Consider the following 20664-nt stretch of genomic DNA (forward strand, 5'->3'; position numbering starts at 1 on the left):
GAAGAGCATCCAGCAGCTGCATCTGGACATGGTTTGAATCCCACAGGAACCTCAAAAGCTCAGCTGGCAGCTCACAGAGCCAGCTGGTACAACCCACCAGCAGGAGTGTGGTAGATGCAGTCAGTACCAATGGGTCACCTGGCAGTGTTAGCAGTACGACAGTGTGAAATCACCTCCCTTACCACCAAGGTCCTTCAGCGAGGAAAGCCACTGACCCCACTTGGTGGGAACTATATGTGACTCCACAACCGAGGGCTCACCTCTTCACAGCCCCCTGCGGTTCCCAGCAACCTCTCAATGTGAGTGGTGCAGCAATAACTACCACATCCCCAGAGGCAGGCAGTGTGAAACTACACACCCTGCCCTGGCTGTTATAGTCATAGAGTCCTACAGCACAGACACAGGCCCTTCGGCCCAACTGGTCCATGCCGGCCAAGATGCCCATCTAAGCTACTCCTATTTGCCCGTGTGTGGCCCATATCCCTCTAAAGCTCTCCTATCCATGTACCTGTCCAAATGTCTTTCAAATGCCGTTATTGTACCCGCCTCATCCACTTCCTCTGGCAGCTCGCTCCATATACCCTTCTGAGGGAGTTTGCTGTGTATGAACTGGTTGCCAGTTTATAATAACTGCAGTGACTACATTCTAAAAGCCCTTCATCGTCTACAAAACACTTTGGGATATCCCAAAAGCGATGAGCAAGGCACAAAGGTAGTGCAAATCTGCAGCTAAAAGCACTGAAGTTATTATTGTGAGGAACCCATAAAAGGAAGAGCTTTTTAATAATATTCCCGGCATCCTGCATGACAATAAACATTACATCTGGAGAAGCCAGTTGCTGGTTTTATTTAAAACAATGTTCTGTGGATTCAACTGCAGCCTCACACCTCAGTAGACCTTTCTGCTGATTCAGTCTCTGAACACTGAGCTCATGGTGTTTGACTGCTGAGCCTGTTGCCTTTATTTGTAGGATTAATCTCAGTTGTCTCTGTCTTTACCTCTCGCTGCCTTGGTGAAGCAGCCAGCATAATCAAAGACCCCACCCACCCGGGTCATTCTCTCTTCTCGCCTCTTCCATCGGGTAGAAGATACAGGAGCCTGAGGGCACGTACCACCAGACTTAAGGACAGCTTCTATCCCACTGTGATAAGACTACTGAACAGTTCCCTTATACGATAAGATGGACTCTGACCTCAGGATCTACCTTGTTGTGACCTTGCACCTTATTGCACTGCACTTTCTCTGTGGCTGTGACACTTTACTCTGTACTGTTATTGTTTTTACCTGTACTACCTCAATGCACTCTGTACTAACCCAATGTAACTGCACTGTGTAATGAATTGACCTGTACAATCAGTATGCAAGACAAGTTTTTCACTGTACCTCGGTACAAGTGACAATAATAAACCAATACCAAGTGGCAAACATTGTTTCACGTATTTCTCATTCAGTTAGAGGTACACACTTGATAGCATTGACATAGGATACTATAAGGGAGTGCACTGCCTTCACTTGGGGGCACTTGACTCAGGACCTTTGAGGATCTATTCACGAACACATTGCTCCACATTAGCCTTTGCAAAGACATTCTGGGAATAACTCTGTTAGAGTGAATTTCCCACACCACACTAATACCTCAAGGCAATCTTGTGCTGGCCAATAGTGTATGTGTGGACTTGGGTCAGCCAGTATCCTGTTTGTAATCAGCTCCTGCACAGCCAATTGAGCTGCTCAGGATGCAGCTCGATGTACACATTCAGGAAATCATTCAATTCCTTGCCAGGCTAAATCATGGAAAATCCCACAGGACTCCCTCTGGACTTGTACTCCACAAACTAAGACCCTTCCACAAGATAAAGTCCAAAATCTTAGGGCAACAATTTGACCCTAAAACCTTGCATGTAGTTTATCTTCCAGAAGAGTTTAGCTGCATTCCTGAACACTATCAAACTACAACAACATCACTCTAAATTCTGTGCATGAAACCATTTCTCACTGGCGAAGCCTGGATCCAAAGGACAAGGGCAACCAACACGTGAAACAATGAAGGTACTTGTACAGAGAGAGTTGGAAGACAGGAACTGCAGCCACATGGTAATGGAGCATTGGCTGGGCACTCAGTGAAGGTGAACCTTTCTGCACCACGACCGTTCTCTCTACTGTGGAAATCGTACGATTCTCGGGGCAGGGAGAAGAAGCACGTGGGGAAGAGTTATTAGAAGGGGAAGAGGCTTGGGTGGAGTACAACATTGTCATGGATCCTTGACTGTCAGAATTCCCCAGCATCTGTCAACATTCACCCCTCAATCCAAATCATTAAACCAAACTGCTTACACATCCTCATGTTCCTGCTTTTGGGAGCTTACTATTCACAAATTGGCTGCTGCAGTTCCTACATTACAATGGTGACAACACTTCAGATATACTTCACTGGTTGTAAGGTGCTTTGGGCACCATGAAAGGGGTAAATGTTTCAAAATGAAGCTAAGTTATATGTGCAAATCCTGACCCACTAACTACCCTCAAGTTGGTTACCTGTCTGTAATCCTCATGCTGGTTTGACCCATGTACACCATTGCTGAGCAAGTAAACCAATCAAAAAACAATGCTCTTGCACTTGTCAAAGCTTAGATATTAAATTTAAGAAGTCCACAAACCTGTTAAAACCAGACGCATCAAGTTGTCACTGAGGAATGAAATCTTATTTATAATATCCCACAGCCATTTATAATGTGTCAGCAGATAATGCGAGAAAGCAGGGCTTGGTTTCAAGAAAGTGTAAACGCTGGTCCAGAAGTAAGCTGCAATTAAAAATACATCTTTCAGAAAACAGCAATGATCACATTGGATAACAGCAGGCAATGCCTTAGAGAAGAACACTTTTTACCCTTGACCATTTTATTAATCCCACCCACTGTCCTTGACTTGCTAACAAACAGACCACAATCAGTGAGGATCGGCAGCATACCTCCGGCACCATTATTCTCAACACTGGTGCACCTCAAGGCTGCGTCCTCAGCCCTCTACTCTACTCCCTGTACACTCACGACTGTGTGGCCAGATCCTGCTCTAACTCCATCTACAAGTTTACAGATGACACCACCGTTGTAGGCCGTATCTCAAACAGCGATGAGTCGGAGTACAGGAAGGAGATAGAGAGCTTAGTGGAATGGTGTCATGACAACAACCTTTCCCGCAATGTCAACAAAACTAAAGAGCTGGTCATTGATTTCAGGAAAGGGGGCAGTGTACATGCACCTGTCTACATCAATGGTGCTGAGGTCGAGAGGGTTGAGAGCTTCAAGTTCCTGGGAGTGAACATCACCAACAACCTGTCCTGGACAAACTACGTGGATGCCACGGCCAAGAAAGCTCACCAGCGCCTCTACTTCCTCAGGATGCTAAAGAACTTTGGTTTGTCCCCTTTGACTCTCACCAACTTTTACCGATGCACCATAGAAAGCATCCTATCAGGATGTATCACGGCTTGGTACGGCAACTGCTCTGCCCAAGACCGCAAGAAGCTGCAGAGAGTTGTGGACACAGCCCAGCGCATCACAGACACCAGTCTCCCCTCCTTGGACTCTGTCTTTACCTCTTGTTGTCTTGGTGAAGCAGCCAGCATAATCAAAGACCCCACCCACCCAGGTCATTCTCTCTTCTCTCCTCTTCCATCGGGTAGAAGATACAGGAGCCTGAGGGCACGTACCACCAGACTCAAGGACAGCTTCTACCCCACTGTGATAAGACTATTGAACAGTTCCCTTATACAATGAGATGGACTATGACCTATGACCTCAAGATCTACCTTGTTGTGACCTTGCACCTTATTGCACTGCACTTTCTCTGCAGCTGTGACACTTTACTCTGTACTGTTATTGTTTTTACCTGTACTACATCAATGCACTCTGTACTAACTTGATGTAATTGCAGTGTGTAATGAATTGACCTCTACAATCGGTTTGTAAGACAAGCTTTTCACTGGACCTCGGTACAAGTGACAATAATAAACCAACACCAATACCAATACCAACAGTGACACCGAGAAATCGCTTTGGTGGTTTTGTTTCCCCTAGTTGGACGAGATGGTTTGTCGCTTTGCTGACTACTCCTGAGCACACAGCTTTAATCTTCAGAACATCTGAACCTTCACTGATAACTGAACCCTATCACTCTGCTGATTTCTGTGAAAAAAGTTCTACAAAATTAAATTCACAAATCAAAAAAATTACGAGAATAGAGCATTTGCACCATTGCCCTTGTGAGCAGTGTTTTAACTGATGTCCCAAGAAGAACCTTCCTTGCAACGGGAGTGGAACTGACAGCTGCAAAACTGAGGAGCCAGAGTTATACAGCAAGGAAACAGGCCCTTCGGCCCAACTCGTCCATGCTGACCAAGATGTCTATCTGAGCTTGTGTTTGGCCCAAATTCCTCTAGGCCTTTTCTATCCATGTCCGTGTTCAAACATACCCACCTCTACGGCTTCATGTAGCCAGCATGGTCCATTATACCCATCGGCCTCTGTGTGAAGCCCCTCAGGTCCCCTTTAAATCTCTCCCCTCCCACCTTACACCAGTGTCCTCTAGTTTTTGATTCCCTTTCCCTGGGCAAAGGACTGTGTCATTAACCCTACCTATAACCCTCATGATTTTATATATAAGGCCACACCTCAACCTTCTACGCTCCAGGAGGTAAGGTCTTTTCTGCACCCTTTCCAGCTTAATGATATCCTTCCTATAGCTGGGTGACCAGAATTGCACGCGGTACTCCAAGTTCGGTCAAACCAACAACTTACGCAGTTGTAATATCACATCCCAACTTCCATACTCAGTACCCTGACTTATGAAGACAAACGTGCCAAATGCCTTCTTCACCACCCTGTCTACCTGTGTCACAAGGACAGTAAGACATAATCCACTCATTTGGAATTTGGGAGCTGCCACCAGGAAATATCTGTGAATGAAGCAGATTCTTTTTGTTGTTACATGTCAGTTTAGAAATAGGAACACATGACCTGTCCATCTTGTCTGGCCCACAGCGACTCACGCTGACTGGTTCATGGCTTCACCACAACCAGGGGTGGGAAATGAGATTCATCTCCGCAGTAGCACTAACTATCCACCAAATGTACCCATCATGAGAGACATCTCTTCACTTACAGGATGTGGGCATTGCTGACCACGTTGGTATTTATTGCTCTTCCCCAACTACAGGGGAGGTGGGGAGAGACAGGGGCTTGAACCACTGCTGTCTGTGTGGAGAAGGCACCCCTACAGTGCTGCAAGAAGGGAGATCCAGGATTTAGACATGGAGATGAATCGTATCATGGAAACTGCTTTTCCATTTGGAACATTGAAAGAACAATTCAGGAAAAGAGAATTCTTCCTGAATACACAGTTCCATCGTGACTACACTCCAAAGACAAAACATTCAGTTGTAGAGCAAAACCTTCTGGAGTTTATTTAAGGTCACAAACATCAAACTCATGCGCTTGACTTTCAAGCTCAGCACATTGAATGCAATTGCATCATAAGTGATCTGTAAACAACTTACGCATCGTGCAGTTAACTCCATGATAGCCGGTGTGTGTGCAGTCACATTCATAACCTTCCAGGCCAACATTAACGCACACTCCTTTATTCTGGCAGGGCCAATAACAGCAGGGGTTTACTGCAGAAGGACAAACCAAGTTACAGGTCAATTTAAGTTCTGAAACATAGCATTTGGCAAAAAAATCTATTTGCGAGTTTTCACTCTTTATGAAATCCTACAGTGCAGAAAAAGGTAAAACTATGGAATGCGTTGAGGAAGATTGTTTTTGGAAATCTTAATGCTTGGAAGCTTTTGTGGAAGCATTAAGGTTCAGCATTCACTGAAACCAAGAAACCAGACTGAAGTCTAACTGAAGTCAGACGGTTTATTTCCCTCCATGGATGCTGCCTGACCTGCTGAGTTCCAGCACTTTTTGTGTATTGCTCCAGATTCCAGCATCTGCAGAATTTCTTGTGTCTGAAGTCTAACTATGGGGCCCTCGGCAGAGAGAAGATCATTATAAATGAGCTTCTTCACTCAGTTCCCAAAGGCCAGTCTCAAATCCAGGACATCAGATGATTCACCGTATTGTTAAAAATTTAATGCACAAGAAACTTTAACGGCAACCGGAGTCTGCTGGGCAAGTACAACAGGTGTGTAGGCGAACATCTGGGAGGTACAATCACAACAGGGCGATAATATTAGGCAACTTCAACAATGTTAACAAAAAATAAACAGCACCCTGGAAGAACTCAACGGGTCAAGCAGCATCTGTGGAGGCAAAAGGTGGTAAGTCGATGTTTTGGGTTGAGACCCTGCATCAGGACATCAGCCCAGGTTCTGTTATTTGCTCCAGATTCCAGCATCTGCTGCCTCTTTTGCTTTCAGCAGTACCAACATTAACTGGGGAAGAACTAAAGGTTGAGAAAGTACAGGATTCTTAAAAAGTACTGAGGAGAACTTCTTCATGACGTTCAACTGAAATGTGTCCCAATTCATCACGAGTTGGGCCAAGATATGAAGGCTGTGTGGAGACACCTTCACCTTATTGTCCGCCTGCACTGCACTTTCTCTGTAACTGTAACACTTTATTCTGTATTCTGTTATTGTTTTCCCTTGTACAGCTTCAAAGCACTGTTGTAATGAAATGATCTGCATTGACAACATGCAAAACAAAGTTTTTCACTGGACCTTGGTACATGTGACAATAATGAACCAATTTATCAATTAAGTGGTATATCTAACAGTCCTACACACACAACATCCTGCCACTCCAGATACAATAGCATATTCAGTGACAGTACAACACTATACCTTACTCCCCACAGGTTACCATGGAATTCTCCTCCCTTACTTTGGAAAATGTGTACAACTGTCAAACAAAAAATTTATTGGCACGTCAACAACAGTAGATAGAGAGTTGACTGTGCTGGTCTGTTCATTGCCATCACTTAGCAAAGATTATTCTGCTCTTGATGATGAATGATTCCTCTGTTCACAAATGTAACCCACCTTGCTCAGCGAGAACAACCTCTCAGATCCTGCTGAAACGTCACCACTGAATGGTTGACCCTCATCTCAGCTGTGAACTCCTTCACTCTGCTGGGAGTGGTAGAAGGCAGGGAGACCCTTGTTTCCAGCACACCCTGCGATGGACACATGCTGAGGTAGACTTCATGCTTCAACATGCAACCATCATCCAGACAATCTCCAAATGAAACCGGTTTTAAATATCCAGTGGCATTAACTTCTGGCTTCATCAAATCCAGATACATCATGCCTCATCTGCTCAGCAGGTATCTGACCTGGCTGGTGCTTCCTGACAATGAGATACAAAACATGCAACTTCTGTCTCAAGTTCACCTGTCACCTTTTTACTTGCCTATTACAACACAGGAGGAGGCAATTCAGCCCATCTGATCAGGTCCATGCTAGCTCCCAGCAGAACAATCACATCACTCCCAATCCCCCTCTTATTTTCCCTGTAGCCTTGCAACTTATTCTGTCTCTGCTAAACTACTGTGCTGATGTAATGAAAATATTTTAAAATTCCTTCCCTGTTCTTTTCTGATCTAGCAGCAAGAGGTGTTCATGAAATAAGGAAGGACAATACTCGTGTTAAAGGTTACAGGAACTACTTCATGAAAATTATATTAAAAACTACTTAGTAACCACATCAAAAATCTAGGATAGTTTTTGATTGCAGATGACACGAAGGTTGGAGTTGTTGTGGATAGTGTAGAAGATTGTCGTAGGATATAGACAGGATGCAGAGTTGGGCGGAGAAGTGGCAAATGGAGTTCAATCCAGAAATGTGTGAGGTGATACACTTTGGAAGATGAACTTAAAGGCAGAATACAACATTAATGGCAGGATTCTTAGCAGTGTGGAGGAACAGAGGCATCTTGGGGTCCAAGGCCATAGATCCCTCAAAGTTGCCACGCAAGTAGGGTGGCTAAGAAGGCGTATGGTGTGTTGGCCTTCATTAGTCAGGGGATTGAGTTCAAGAGCCATGAGGTAATGTTGCAGCTCTATAGATCTCTGGTTAGACCACACTTGGAGTATTGTGTTCTGTTCTGGTCGCCTCATTAAAGGAAGGATGTGGAAGCTGTAGAGAGGGTGCAGAGGAGATTTATCAAGATGCTGCCTGGATTGGACAGCATGTCTTATGAGGAAAGGTTCAGTGAGCTAGGTCTTTTCTCTTTGGAGCGACGCAGGATGAGAGGTGACTTGATATAGGTGTACAAGATTATGAGACGCATTGATAGAGTGGACAGCCAGCACCTTTTCCTCAGAGCAGCAATAGCCAATACCAGAGGACATCAGTTTAAGGTCAGAGGAGGAATATTCAGGGGAGATGTCAGAGGTAGGCTCTTTACACAGAGAGTGGTGGGTGCCTGGAACACACTGCCAGGGGTGGTAGAGGCTGATACAATAAGGACATTTAAAAGACTCTTAGATAGGCACATGGAAGCAAGAAAAAATGGGCTGTGTAGGAGGGAAGGGCTCGATTGATCATAGAGTAGGTTTATATAGGTTAGCACAACGTTGTGGGCCAAAGGGCCTGTACTGTGCTGTACTGTTCTGTGTTCTATAGGATACACAGGGGAGACTGCAGATGCTGGAAATCTGGAGCAACACAGGAACAACACATATTCTGTCTTGGGAGTCTCCCACCTGATGGCATCAACATCACATTCTCTAACTTCTGGTAACTACTCCCCCCTGTTTCCCCCCCCCCCCCCCCCCCACCATTGATTCTCCTTTCTCTCTCTGGCCCCTTCACCCCTTCTCTTTCCCCTCCCCTGCTCCTCACCCACACCTTCCTCCCTCTGGTTCCCCACCTCCTTCCCTCTATTCCATGGTCCACTGTCCTCTCCGATCAGATTCCATCTTGTTCAGCCCTTTGTCACTTCCACCTCTCACCTCCCAGCTTCTCACCTCATTCCCGCCCCCCCCACATCCCCACCCACCCACCTTCACCCCCCCCCCTCACCTGGACTCACCTAACACTCGCCAGCTCGTGTTCCTTCCCCTCCCCCCGCCCCTGACCTGCCCTCTTTCTCTCCAGTCCCGGCCTGAAATGTCGACTGTTTATTTCCCTCCACAGATGCTGCCTGACCCTCCAGCTGAGTTCCTCCAGCATTTTGTGTGTGTGTTGCTCCGGAGGGATAGGACACAAGGAATACTGATCCACCACTCAGTGAACTGCTCTACAGAGTGCTGAAGGGAACCCCAGGTGTCCAACAGCCGCTTCTGCCGTTCTCTCTCCAAGTCTGCCCCTTGGGTCTGGTCACATCTCCAGCCTAGAGCCAGGGTATCCCTGCCCCTTTTATACTCTCAAAACCCCTTATCCCTGTACGTTTCCATGGTACCAGGTGGCACCTTCTTATCTCTTGTGACTTCTCAGCCTAGACATGATTTAAAAACAGAGACGGCCCATTTTGCAGTAAGACACGTTTTCCACCATTATCAGGCAGCCAAGTTGTCCTCACAGCTTGTCAATTCCTTCAGCAAGCAGGTAGCAGGGCGAGGGGAGGGAGGGGGCAGGAAGATACCACAATGCGCAGTACAGGACTGACCAGTGATTTAACGTCCAGCCAGGACGAGCAGATATAACAATCCATTTCAGGAGTTACTTTTCCATCCACTCTTCTGCACATGCGAAGGAGGAATCAGATATCGCTTCGAGAAAGTTTAATCTTCTCATTACAACTGTCCTTTCACAGTCCACGCTGCCCTTTTCAGATCTCCATATGAGCATGGGTGGGCTGGGGCTGTTCATACATACTTGACTCCATTGCTGAGAAATGTGACAAATTCAACACTGGTGGAGTTGCTTCCATAGTCTGTCAAGAAACTCTGGAAATCCACAAGCAAAGATCTTTCTCAGCTTTGATATGTAGAATATGCAGAGGAACTGGTTGGGTATCCACATTGAATGTGTATCTACTATCTTCATGATTATTTTTCACACAAATGGGATTGCAAAATCCGTATGTGTCCTCAATCATGATTTGCTTCAGCAGTAACGTGGGTTGGGAGGAACTGATGTAATCTTTGCGATGTTCTTGACCTTGCTGACATTTCTTCACAAGAGTCTATTCCAGGTCACCTGCCAAACTGTCAGCTTCCTTGATTTAGCACGAACAGTTTATACAAACTTTCTCGGTCACCATCACCTTCACCTAATTCATGTGTTCCATAAACTTTACAATCCTTCCCCACAGGCTTCACTTTGCTTTAGTTTGCTGTCATCTTGCATTGTTTTCAAGCAAGCTGTTGACAGATGTTCCCCAAAGCCACAATTATGACAAATGAATTCTAGGTATCTGCACTCAATGTTCTGACGTGTGCTGACACAATGATGACATCTCCCAACACCTGGTTCTTTCCATTTCTCCACAGCATTAGGCTGTGTCTTGTCAACACTCTGAGGCATCACTGAGTAATGTTACAAATGCTGAGCTTGTTTCACCACTGTCTCCATCACCTGGGCAACATAAACTTCTGGTTTCTCCTTTCCAAATACCCTCCTCTGAGTACACACATCTTGGACAGCACAAATTGTGCAATTCAGAAACACCTCTTCCAAACGTGTACCAGACTGCAGAGTTCAACAACAGAACATAAAACACTACAACACAGGAACAGGCCCTTCGGCCCACAGTGTTGTGCCGACCCAATTCAGCTAATGATACCTAATTACACTAATCCCTTCTGCCTACACAATGTCCATATCCCTCCATTCTCTGCACATCCATGTGCCTATCTAAGAGCCTCTTAAACGCCTCTATCGTATCTGCCTCCACAACCACCCCTGGCAGCGCATTTCAGGCACCCACCACTCTGTGTAAAATAAAAGTTGCCCCGCATAGCTCCTTTAAATTTTCTCCCTCCTCACCTTAAATGCATGCCTACTAGTATTAGACATTTCAAGATACCGGCTGTCCACTCTATCTATGCTGAACAATCTGTCCGAACCTGCAGCAGTTTCAAATGGATGCTGATTGCCACTGTTAAACTTACACTGTTGAACACCATGGGGCAATGATGCTGTGGGTCCAGTTAACTCATCCTTCATCTTGCCTTCTGACTTGGCTGGAGACATTCAGTGAGATCACAGCTGATCTTTTACCTCAGTACTACTTTCCTGCACTAACCCTATGTCCCCTTATAATCAAAAATATATTGACCTCAGTCTTGAATCTATTCACTGACCGAGAATCCACAGCCCCCTTGGGTACAGAATTCCAAAGATCCACTGACCTTTGGGTGAAAAAATTCTCATTTCAACCCTGAATGGCTGACCCCTGATTCTGAGATTCATCAGCCAGGAGAAACGTCATTCCCACATTCACCCTGTCAGCAATGAGATCACCTCTCAATCTTCTAAACTCTACAGAGTGTAGGCCCAGCCTGTTTACTGTTTCTTCATGCAACAAACCACATCCAGGAATCGATCTGGTAAATATTTGCGCACTCTCTCCATAACAAGTATATGGAAGGGAGATTAGATCTCTTCACAATTTCTAGATTTGGCTTCATCAGGCCCTTACAGTTAGACCTCTTCTCTTGTACTCAAATCCTCTTGCACTAAAGGACAACAAATTGGTTGCTTTCCAAACTGTTTGCTGTAGCCGCATGTTAACTTACAGTAATCTGTGTACGAATCGCTCAGCATCAACACAGTTCAATCTTTCACTATTTAACATCTCTGCCTTTCTATTTTTCTACCAAAGTGAATGCAGTAGATTTAAAAGCCCTACTCTTTAATAACAATCGCAACCAGGCCTCAACATTTCCTAAATCACATGAAAGGGAGACGAGTCTTGCTGTGGAAAGAAACAAATGCTTAGTCCTTATCGCCAATTATCACAAGATCACCAAACCCAAAGAAACAAGACCAAGCCCTGATTCTTCATGAAGAGGTGTAACTAGGTCAGTTATGCATCTGCACTATGATTATCGAATAGCTCCTGAACATAAGATGGTGCTATTCCAAATAAGTACTAAATCCACTGACCGTAGAACAATGTACTGGGACCTAGTGCCCTTAAGTTTACTACATTAATAAGCACAAGAGAGGGCTGGTTCTGGAATCAGAATCACAGAGTCATACAACATGGAAACAGGCCCTTTGGCCCAACTGGTCCATGCTGACCAAGATTCCCATCTAAACTAGTCCCATTTGCCTGCGTTTGGTCCATATCCCTCTAAACCTTTCCTATCCATGTACCTTTTAAATGTTGTTAATGTACCTGTCTCTGGCAGCTCATTCCACATACTGACCAACTGCTGGGTGAAAAAGTTGCCGCTCGCGTTCCTATTAAACCTCTCCCCTCTCACCTTAAGCCTATGCCCTCTAGTTCTTGATTTCCCAACCCTGGGAAAAAGACTGAGTGCATTCACCCTATCTATAACTCCTCAAAATTTTATACACCTCCATAAGGTCACTCTTCATTCTCCTACACACCAATGAAAAAAGACCCAACCTGCTCAATCTCTCTCCATAACTCAGTCCCTCAAGTCCTGGCAACATCCTTGTAAATCTCCTCTGCACTCCTTCCAGCTTCATGGCATCTTTCCTATAGCAGGGTGTCCAGAACTGAACACAATATTCCGAATGGGAATGAACCTCAACTAGTGAAAAGGCTCAGTGTGAAACACATTGAAAGCAGTGATCATTTAAATTTAGCCTAGATATGGAAAAGCAGGCAGACCTGGAGGGAAAATTCAAAGACAGAAGTCCAGTGTTACCAGACTAATTTATGATTCAGCAGTGAACTGGAAACAACTCCTTGCAGGTAAATCATTGTCAGAGCTGTAGAGGTTATTTGAGGAAATAATACAGGTGCAGAAGGATGCTGCCTGGCCTGCTGAGTTCCTCCAGTGTCATAGTGTTGTTCATTCAGACCAAATATATTCCTCCTGAATCTAGATCTCTCACCCACCGCCCCATCAGTCCCCTTCCACCACTGGAAATCGAGGTCTCGCTGGGTGAGAAGGTGTAAATGGGCAACTTACCAGGCTGCAGAAGTGGAGAAATGTTAAAAAAAAAATTAGCAAGGCAAAGCGGAGGCATGCAGATGAATTGGGACAGAGAACCCAGGGAAACACAAGGATGTTTCATGAATACAGAGGGCAAGAGGAGGAAATTGGAAAGAGCTGGACCTTTGAGGCCAAACTGATGATTCAAGGTCAGAGACGAGTATCCAGCTGAATACTTTGAGCCTATCTTAACAAAAGAAAGGAACGACACTGACCACTGTTAGCTTAGGAGGAAGACTGTGAAATATTAGATAAGGTAAAAATAGAGGGAGGAGCATTAAGAGTGCAGTACCATTTTTAGAACATAGAACAGTACAGCAGAGTACGGGCCCTTCAGCCCACGATGTTGTGCCGACCTATATAAACCTACTCCATGATCAATTGAACCCTTCCCTCCTACACAGCCCATCTCCCTCTATTTTATAGTAAATAACCAGACCTGTTAGAAGCGACGGGGGATTACAGGGGCTCTGACCATCGATGGCCAGTCACCATGGACCCAGAGGCAGTGGCAGAGGCCAGTAGCCTACTGATGGGACATCATTGTTTATAAAGGGAGAAAGAGCAGACTGAGTAACTACAAGCCAGTCAGCCTGACAGGAACAACAGGCAAATTATTGGGAAAAGAGATGGGGGACAGAATAAGTTATTTAGGAGCGGTTTTGATCTGAAATGTTGACAATTCCTTTGCTGCTCGACCTGCTGAGTTTCTCCAGCAGATTGCTTGTTGATCGCTGGATTGGTTAGTGGGTCAAAAAGTGGCAAATGGAATCCAGTCCAGCAAAGTGTGAGGTGATCTTATGGGGAGAACAAACAATGAGAGAGAATAATGACAAATTGTACAAAGGAAGCGTTTGTGAACAGAGGGACCTCGGGGTAGCATGTCCATAAACATAGATTGGGTGGTTAGGCAGGAACAAAGGAGTCTTGCCTCAATGGACAAGGCAGAGAGTCCTTGCAAGTACTTTACAAAGCTTTACTTGGGCCACAGATAAAGCACAGAGTATGGTTCCGGTGACACATTAGACAGAGCGTAAAGAAGATGCTCCCAGAGCTGGAGTAGAGTTATCAGAAGAGGCTGCCTGGGCTAACATTCCTTCTTTTGAAGCAAAAAGACTCAGAGCAGATTTAAGTGAGAGGTACAACACTATGAGAGACCTGAATGGAGGATCCATTTCCCTTACCAGGGACATTGATACCTGTGGTACACAGATATTAGGTCACAAGTAAAAGGATTAGACCAGGCTGGCAGAACAGGAGCAACAGAGACCCTCACCATGTTTGGACTGTACCTGGATGTGGAGTTGGAGCTGTGACCTGCAGGGCTAGGAACCAGTCACGATAACTCTTCCTTGGTCAACATTAATGTGTTGGGCCAGGTGGCCTCTTTCTGTGCCATACAAGTCCCTGACGCCATGTCCCTGAATCCACACTAATAATGGATGTGACCTCCCACTCACTGCCGCTCTCTTTACGATAATTACAAAACACCAGGTAAGTAACCGAGCAAAGAACAAACTGCTGGAGGAACTCAGCAGGTCAAGCAGCATCTGTGGAGGTGAAAGGAATTGTCGACGTTTCAGGTCAAGACCCTGCATCAGGACTGAGAGTGGAGAGGGGAGGTAGCTGGTATAAAGAGGAGAGGGGAGGGGTGAGACAGGGGCCAGGAGGTGATTGGTGGACCAAGGAGGGGTAAGGAATGATGGGCAGATGTAGCCACATGTACATAACCAAGTTATGTTGTTCTGCTAAAACAAATTTGAATTCCAATTATAATTCTGCAAATATAACATTGAACTGAAGAGTTAAATGTTTTATCACTTAATACAACAGGAAACATTTAAAAAGCAGGGATTCAGAAAGATATTAGATGCATATCACAGTCAAACACCAAAATAAGACATCATTGTGTTGACAAAAAGCAAAAAACTGTCGATGCCTAAAATGCTCAGCAAGTCTGTGCAGAGAGAAACAGAGGCAGCATATCAGGTTAATGGCCTTTCATCAGAAAGAAAAGGGCTGGTCCTAAGCAGACAATATTTTTCTTTTCTTCAATTACATTGTGATTATTGAATCCATGAAATGTTCTGCGCAGTGCATTCAATGCCCAGATGTTACAGAAAAATATAAACTAGCAAAGGGGCCAATTGCTAGCCCAAAATGTCAATGGATTAACAATCTCATCAAACATTAAGAGCCCCATAAAGCAGGGACAACCAACCCTCTTGGTTCTGATGGAAGCTCATGGACCTGAAATATCAACTTGTTCCATTCCGCACAGACACTGCCTGACTTACTGAGTATTTCCTGCTTTCTCAGTTTTTATTGCTAGGCAGATGTTTGCCCAGCATGGTTTTATTAGGCTGAATGGCCTCCTTCTGTGTGATATCTTGATAGCCCAAGTAATCATTTGAAGAATCACAATAGTCAATTGGGTGCCAATATCCTCCTGATAGCAAACAGAATTCAGGATGTGAATAACTGATGCATCACACATTGGTAACCTTCCAGCCTTGGTAACAAGAAAATGTTCAGTATGATTCAAAGGAGATTGAATTAATACAGCTGAAACTATCAAAATGATAAAACACAGGGGGCCCAGGTAGGAGCTGGGGAAGTACATTGTTCGCAGAAATCAAGGAGTCAATCGTACCACCTTTAGCATCTGTGGATAATTCTGTGATCAGGAGACACCCCTGAATGTAGCTGGGTCCCATCTGTGGGAGAGTCGGCCTGTATCCCTGCAAATAACAAGCCTTACTCTTTACAAGGCTAACAGTCCTTATTTCCCAAAGGACAGAAACATCCTCTTGCTACTCAAACCTTGTCATTCAGGAAATCGAGCCCACCCCGAGACCAGGCCTCATTTAATTAGACCTCAAGCCTTGTGCCAATGGTTTGGAGTTGTCATTCGGGATCTGGGGCTTCTGGACTAGATGGCAGGCCTTGGGTGGGGTTGCTGCTGGGACAGGCGCAGAGGACAATGCACAAGTGGGACACGCACTTGGAGCCGTGAGAGGCAGTGGTCAGCCTGCAGTTGGAGAGCGGGGAAAGGCGTCAAGAAAGGATGAAGGAAGAGGCCGAGATGGAAGAGGGGTGAGTGAGGAAGGAGGGAGCTGAGATGGAGGGGCAGACAGAGGGAGCTAGCTGGAGAGTAGGGAGACTGAGGGAGAGGAGACAAGACAGGACCGGGTGAGCCAAGGGTTAGAGATGTGAGCAAAACCACATATCTGTGTCCACGCACGGGCATCTCCCACTCCGCAGAAACAGAGTGGGAGCAGGTTACTCTCCATCCCGAGAGACTGCTAGAGGAGGAGATGAAGGAGTGTGGTTACTGGAAGAGAAAGTTAAAAAGAAAAGAGCAAATTAGAAGGATGGAATTCAAAGCATGTACTGACCAGTTTGTAATCCTACACTACACTGACAAAGGAAACTGGTATTCATTCCTTCGGCACTTTTGTTTTGAGTCTGATGCTTGTCTGGGGATAACTGTAGAGCCTAACATCCTCCACGTGGTCCACCCCAAACTGAAATAATTTATTCTCTCTCTCTCTGGGACTGGGCTCATTGTGATAGTCACACTGCTTCCTGGTACAGGACTCGGTGCCAGATCTGTTCCCTTGGAATATCCAAATTATTTGTAACTGCAATGTGAAAATGCAAATTAGGCTAGGAAGCTAAATCCAAAACTGACACACAGAATAGAGGGGAAAAGTTTAATGAGTCAATATCTCTGGGACTATCAGCCATGGTTCCTGCATGCTTTCCTTAGTGAATACACTATTGTGTTGACAGAAGAAGATAAGATAAGATCTTTATTAGTCACATGTACATCGAAACACGCAGTGAAATGCATCTTTTGTGTAGAGTGTTCTGGGGGCAGCCCACAAGTGTCGCCAGTCTTCCGGCGCCAACATAGCATGCCCAACCTGTACATCTTTGGAATGTACTTTTCCCACACAATTATCCATTGTTCTAGATATTTGTCTTTAGAAAACCTCATCTCCCTCTCAATATTAGAAATACCGGTGCAAAATGTGGTGGCTGTCAAATTTTCCCCAACAAATCACTCATAACGTTTATCTGACCAAATACCTGAGGTCCACTATCTTTCTACATTTCATGGATACTTAATGTCCAAAATAACAATGAAATTAGACATTACACAGGGCGTAGGAATGGAGGAAACTGCCTCTGCCCTCGTGTAAGGTCAGGGATGATCACCTCTGATTAACAAAGATCCAGTGATCCCAGATTTAAAACTAATTATTGACTTGGCTCAATCAAGTGCCTTTGGAGGGAGAGAATTCCAAATCTCCACCACATTTGCATTCATGAATCTCCGAACTTCACTCCCAAATGCAAAAATACCGCAGATGCCGAAAATCTGAATTAAAAACAGAAAACGCAGGAAACACTCAGCAGGTCAGGCAGCGTCTCTGGAGAGAGGGAAGGGATTTCATCATGACTGGGTTTTACTTCACTGATGAAAGACCTGGCCCTTTCCTTATCCTCTCCCCAAGACTCACAGAGTCCCCGACCAATGGAAAGAGCTCACCCTGCTCACCTGTCGGGTCAGCACCTTGTGAACATGCTGACCCCAAAGGAATGAGATGGCTGACATTCGTTAACCAACAGCAGCCAGAGGACATCGCCCTCCGACCCAATGTCCCTCGGCGGGTGTGGCCAGAACCACAGTGTGTCCCTGGTCTGAAGCTGCAACACCGCTAGGGTGCCAGTTAGAGCTGGAAGGAGGGCTGTGATACAGTCAGTTCTATCCAAGTGTCCCAGACCCGAAACATCAATTGTGTTTCCTTCTCCACAGATGCTGCTTGACCTACCGAGTGTTTCAACGTTTTCTGTTTTTTATACCTGTGACATATTCGCTATTATTGAGCAATGTTTCATTCAGTTCTATCGGAGAAGGACACCGGGTTTGGGGTCAATGGTGATTTTAAAAGTGAAAGAGGTTTTGTTTAATGCCTCATACAGAAAAACTGTCCCTCCGACAGTGCGGCGCTCCCTCAGTATCGACCCTCAACGTTATAACACTCCCTCAGTACCACACTCCCACGATGCGGCGCTCCCTCAGTACTGCCCCTCACACGGTACGGCGCTCCCTCAGTACTTGCAACGGTATAACACTCCCTCAGCATCACACCCCGACCGTCTGTGCTCCATCAGCGTCACCCCCTACAGCGCGGCGCTCCCTCAGCACGGGATACCGATGGTCCCAGCGAGCTGCGGGCTCTCTCCCAGCGCCACAGAGAGGGGCAGCCCCGGCCGCTTGGACGGCGGCACTCCGCAGTCCTGTCCCGGGACGGGTGGGGGGAAGGTGGGTCCTGGAACAGACGCTCCCTCGGGCTGACCCGTTACCGGACCCTACCCCGGGACCGGGCTCCCCGCTGTCCCGTCCCAGCGGGTCTCCGTGGGAATCTCTCCGCTGCCCCTGCTCCCTGCCTCTGCCCAGATGTGGGGCACCCCCGGACTCGGTGAAGGATCTGCTCGGAGCCCGTCGCTGGACGGGATAAGATCGCCGATGAACTTACCGCCTGCGCACACCTCCAGCAGGCACAACAGCAGCGCGGTCCTGGCAGCTGCAACACAGAACAAAGAGGGGGGGGTTAGAACAGGGGTCCCACCACGCCCGACCCTCGGCTGCCCCCGGAGGGAGCGGAGAGAGGGAGCTCACCGTCCATGGGACACCAAGTCCGCGGCGCACTCACTGCACCCGCCGTCAGCCCGCAAGCGGGTCCCAGCAACAAGTCGCGACACGACACTTGACGAGCGGCCAAAGCGGCGGCGAGGCGAGGCCCCCGCTCTCCTATTTGCAAACACTTTGATTTGCAAATGCGTCCCGTCTAAGTGGACCGTGATCTTGATGTCACCCCGAGAGTCACTCCCCTTCCCCTCCCCCTTCCCCCTCCAGCTGGGCAGAGGTTGGAGAGGTGAGAGTGGGCTGCACTTCTATGGCGCCTTATCCAGACGCTCAAGACCCCCAGAGTGGTCAGTGACGTGACGGGTTCCAATGTGAGGAAATCCCAGAACAATACCCCATTACAGCATGTGGAGGCGTTGGAGAGGGAGCAGAAGAGGTTACCAGGATGCTGCCTGGATTAGAGGGCATGAGCTGTAAGGAGAGTTGGACAAACTTGGGTTGTTTTCTCTGGAGCGGCAGAGGCTGAGGGGAGACCTGATAGAGGTTTATAAGATGGTGAGAGGCACAGATAGAGTTGACAGCCGGTATCTTTTTCCCCAGGGTCGAAATGTCTAATACCAGAGGGCATGCATTTGGGGGGGAAGTTCAAAGGAGATGTGTGGGGCAAGTTTTTTTACACAGGGAGTGGTGGGTGCCTGGAATGTGCTGCCAGGGGTGGGGGTGGAGGTAGATACGATAGAGGGGTTTAAGAGGTTCTTGGATAGGCACATGGACGTGCCGAGAATGGAGGGATATAGACAGTGTGCAGGCAGAAGGGATAAGTTTACTTGGGCATTTAATTACTAGTTTAATTAATTTGGCACAACACTGTTGTCTGAAGGGCCTGTTCCTGTGTTGTACTGTTTGATGTTCTAAATCTAAAGTAAAAGCCGAAGATGCTGGAAATACTCAGCAGGTCAGGCAGCATCTGTGGGATGAAAAACATTTGAGAAACACTTCCTCAGAACTGAAGAGGATAGAAGCTTGTGAAGCTGGAGGGAGGGTGGGAGAGAGGGGGTGTCTCTGGGGTGACCACAGGGACAAGTTGAGAATTATGTTATCCGGTCAGTGAGTGAATGGGAGCAGTTCGGGAGTGAGAACATGGACTTGGGAATGTGGGAGCTGTGAAATGCAGAGCAGAGAGACATGCCCAGCAGGTCAGGATGGGCACATCCTCCACTCCCAGAGAGAAAATACAAACAGGCCGAGCCAGTATCTCAGACAGACGACCGATGCACACCGAGAAATAAAGTTACATGATCGTAATTACAAGTCGGGGAGCCCAGTGGGAAAGTAACTGGGGGGGGGGGGGGATAGGGGTGGGCGTGGATTCTGAGGGACAGGATCTATCTGCATTTGGAAAGGCAAGGACTGATTAGGGATGGTCAGCGTTGCTTTGTGTGTGGGAAATCATGTCTCAGGAATTTGGTTGAGTTTTCTGAAGAGGCGACCAAGAGGACTGACGAGGGCACGGTGATAGATGTTATATACATGGACTTTGGCAAGGTCCCACATGGTAGGCTGGTGTGGAAGGTTGTCACATGTGGGATCCAGGGTGAGCCAGCCAATTGGATACAGAATTGGCTTGGTGAAGGAGTCAGAGGGGGATAATGAAGGGTTGTTTCTCACATTGGAGGTTTGTCACCAGTGGTGTGCCACAGGGGTCGATGCCGGGTCCTCTGTTTGTCAACTATATTAATGATTTGGATGAGAATGTAGCTGGCGTGGTCAGTTAGTTTGCGGATGAAAACAAAATTGATGGCGTGGGTGAGAGTGAAGGAGGTTGTCTTAGACTGCAACAGGTTCTAGATCAGCTGGGGAAGGGGGCCAAGGAATGGCAGATGGAGTTTAACTCAGACAAGTGCGAGATATTGCATTTTG

The 20664-nt window shown here is 46.6% G+C and overlaps 1 protein-coding gene across 1 annotated transcript in view; it reads right to left on the reverse strand.

Annotated features, from left to right (window-relative positions):
* Positions 1 to 18978, reverse strand: part of LOC127582109 (prostaglandin G/H synthase 1-like) — a 70110-nt gene extending 51132 nt beyond the window's left edge. Inside the window, exons 1-4 of the mRNA XM_052037134.1 lie at positions 18778 to 18978; positions 18635 to 18682; positions 5556 to 5672; positions 2659 to 2802 (exon numbers count right to left, since the gene is read on the reverse strand). Coding sequence (XP_051893094.1) covers positions 2659 to 2802; positions 5556 to 5672; positions 18635 to 18682; positions 18778 to 18784 — 316 coding nt within the window. The 5' untranslated portion in view covers positions 18785 to 18978. The remainder of the gene's footprint in view (positions 1 to 2658; positions 2803 to 5555; positions 5673 to 18634; positions 18683 to 18777) is intronic.
* Between the last annotated feature and the right edge of the window lie 1686 nt (positions 18979 to 20664).

The sequence above is a fragment of the Pristis pectinata genome, chromosome 23 (assembly GCF_009764475.1).
Source record: "Pristis pectinata isolate sPriPec2 chromosome 23, sPriPec2.1.pri, whole genome shotgun sequence".
In the NCBI taxonomy this organism is placed as follows: Eukaryota; Metazoa; Chordata; class Chondrichthyes; order Rhinopristiformes; family Pristidae; genus Pristis; species Pristis pectinata.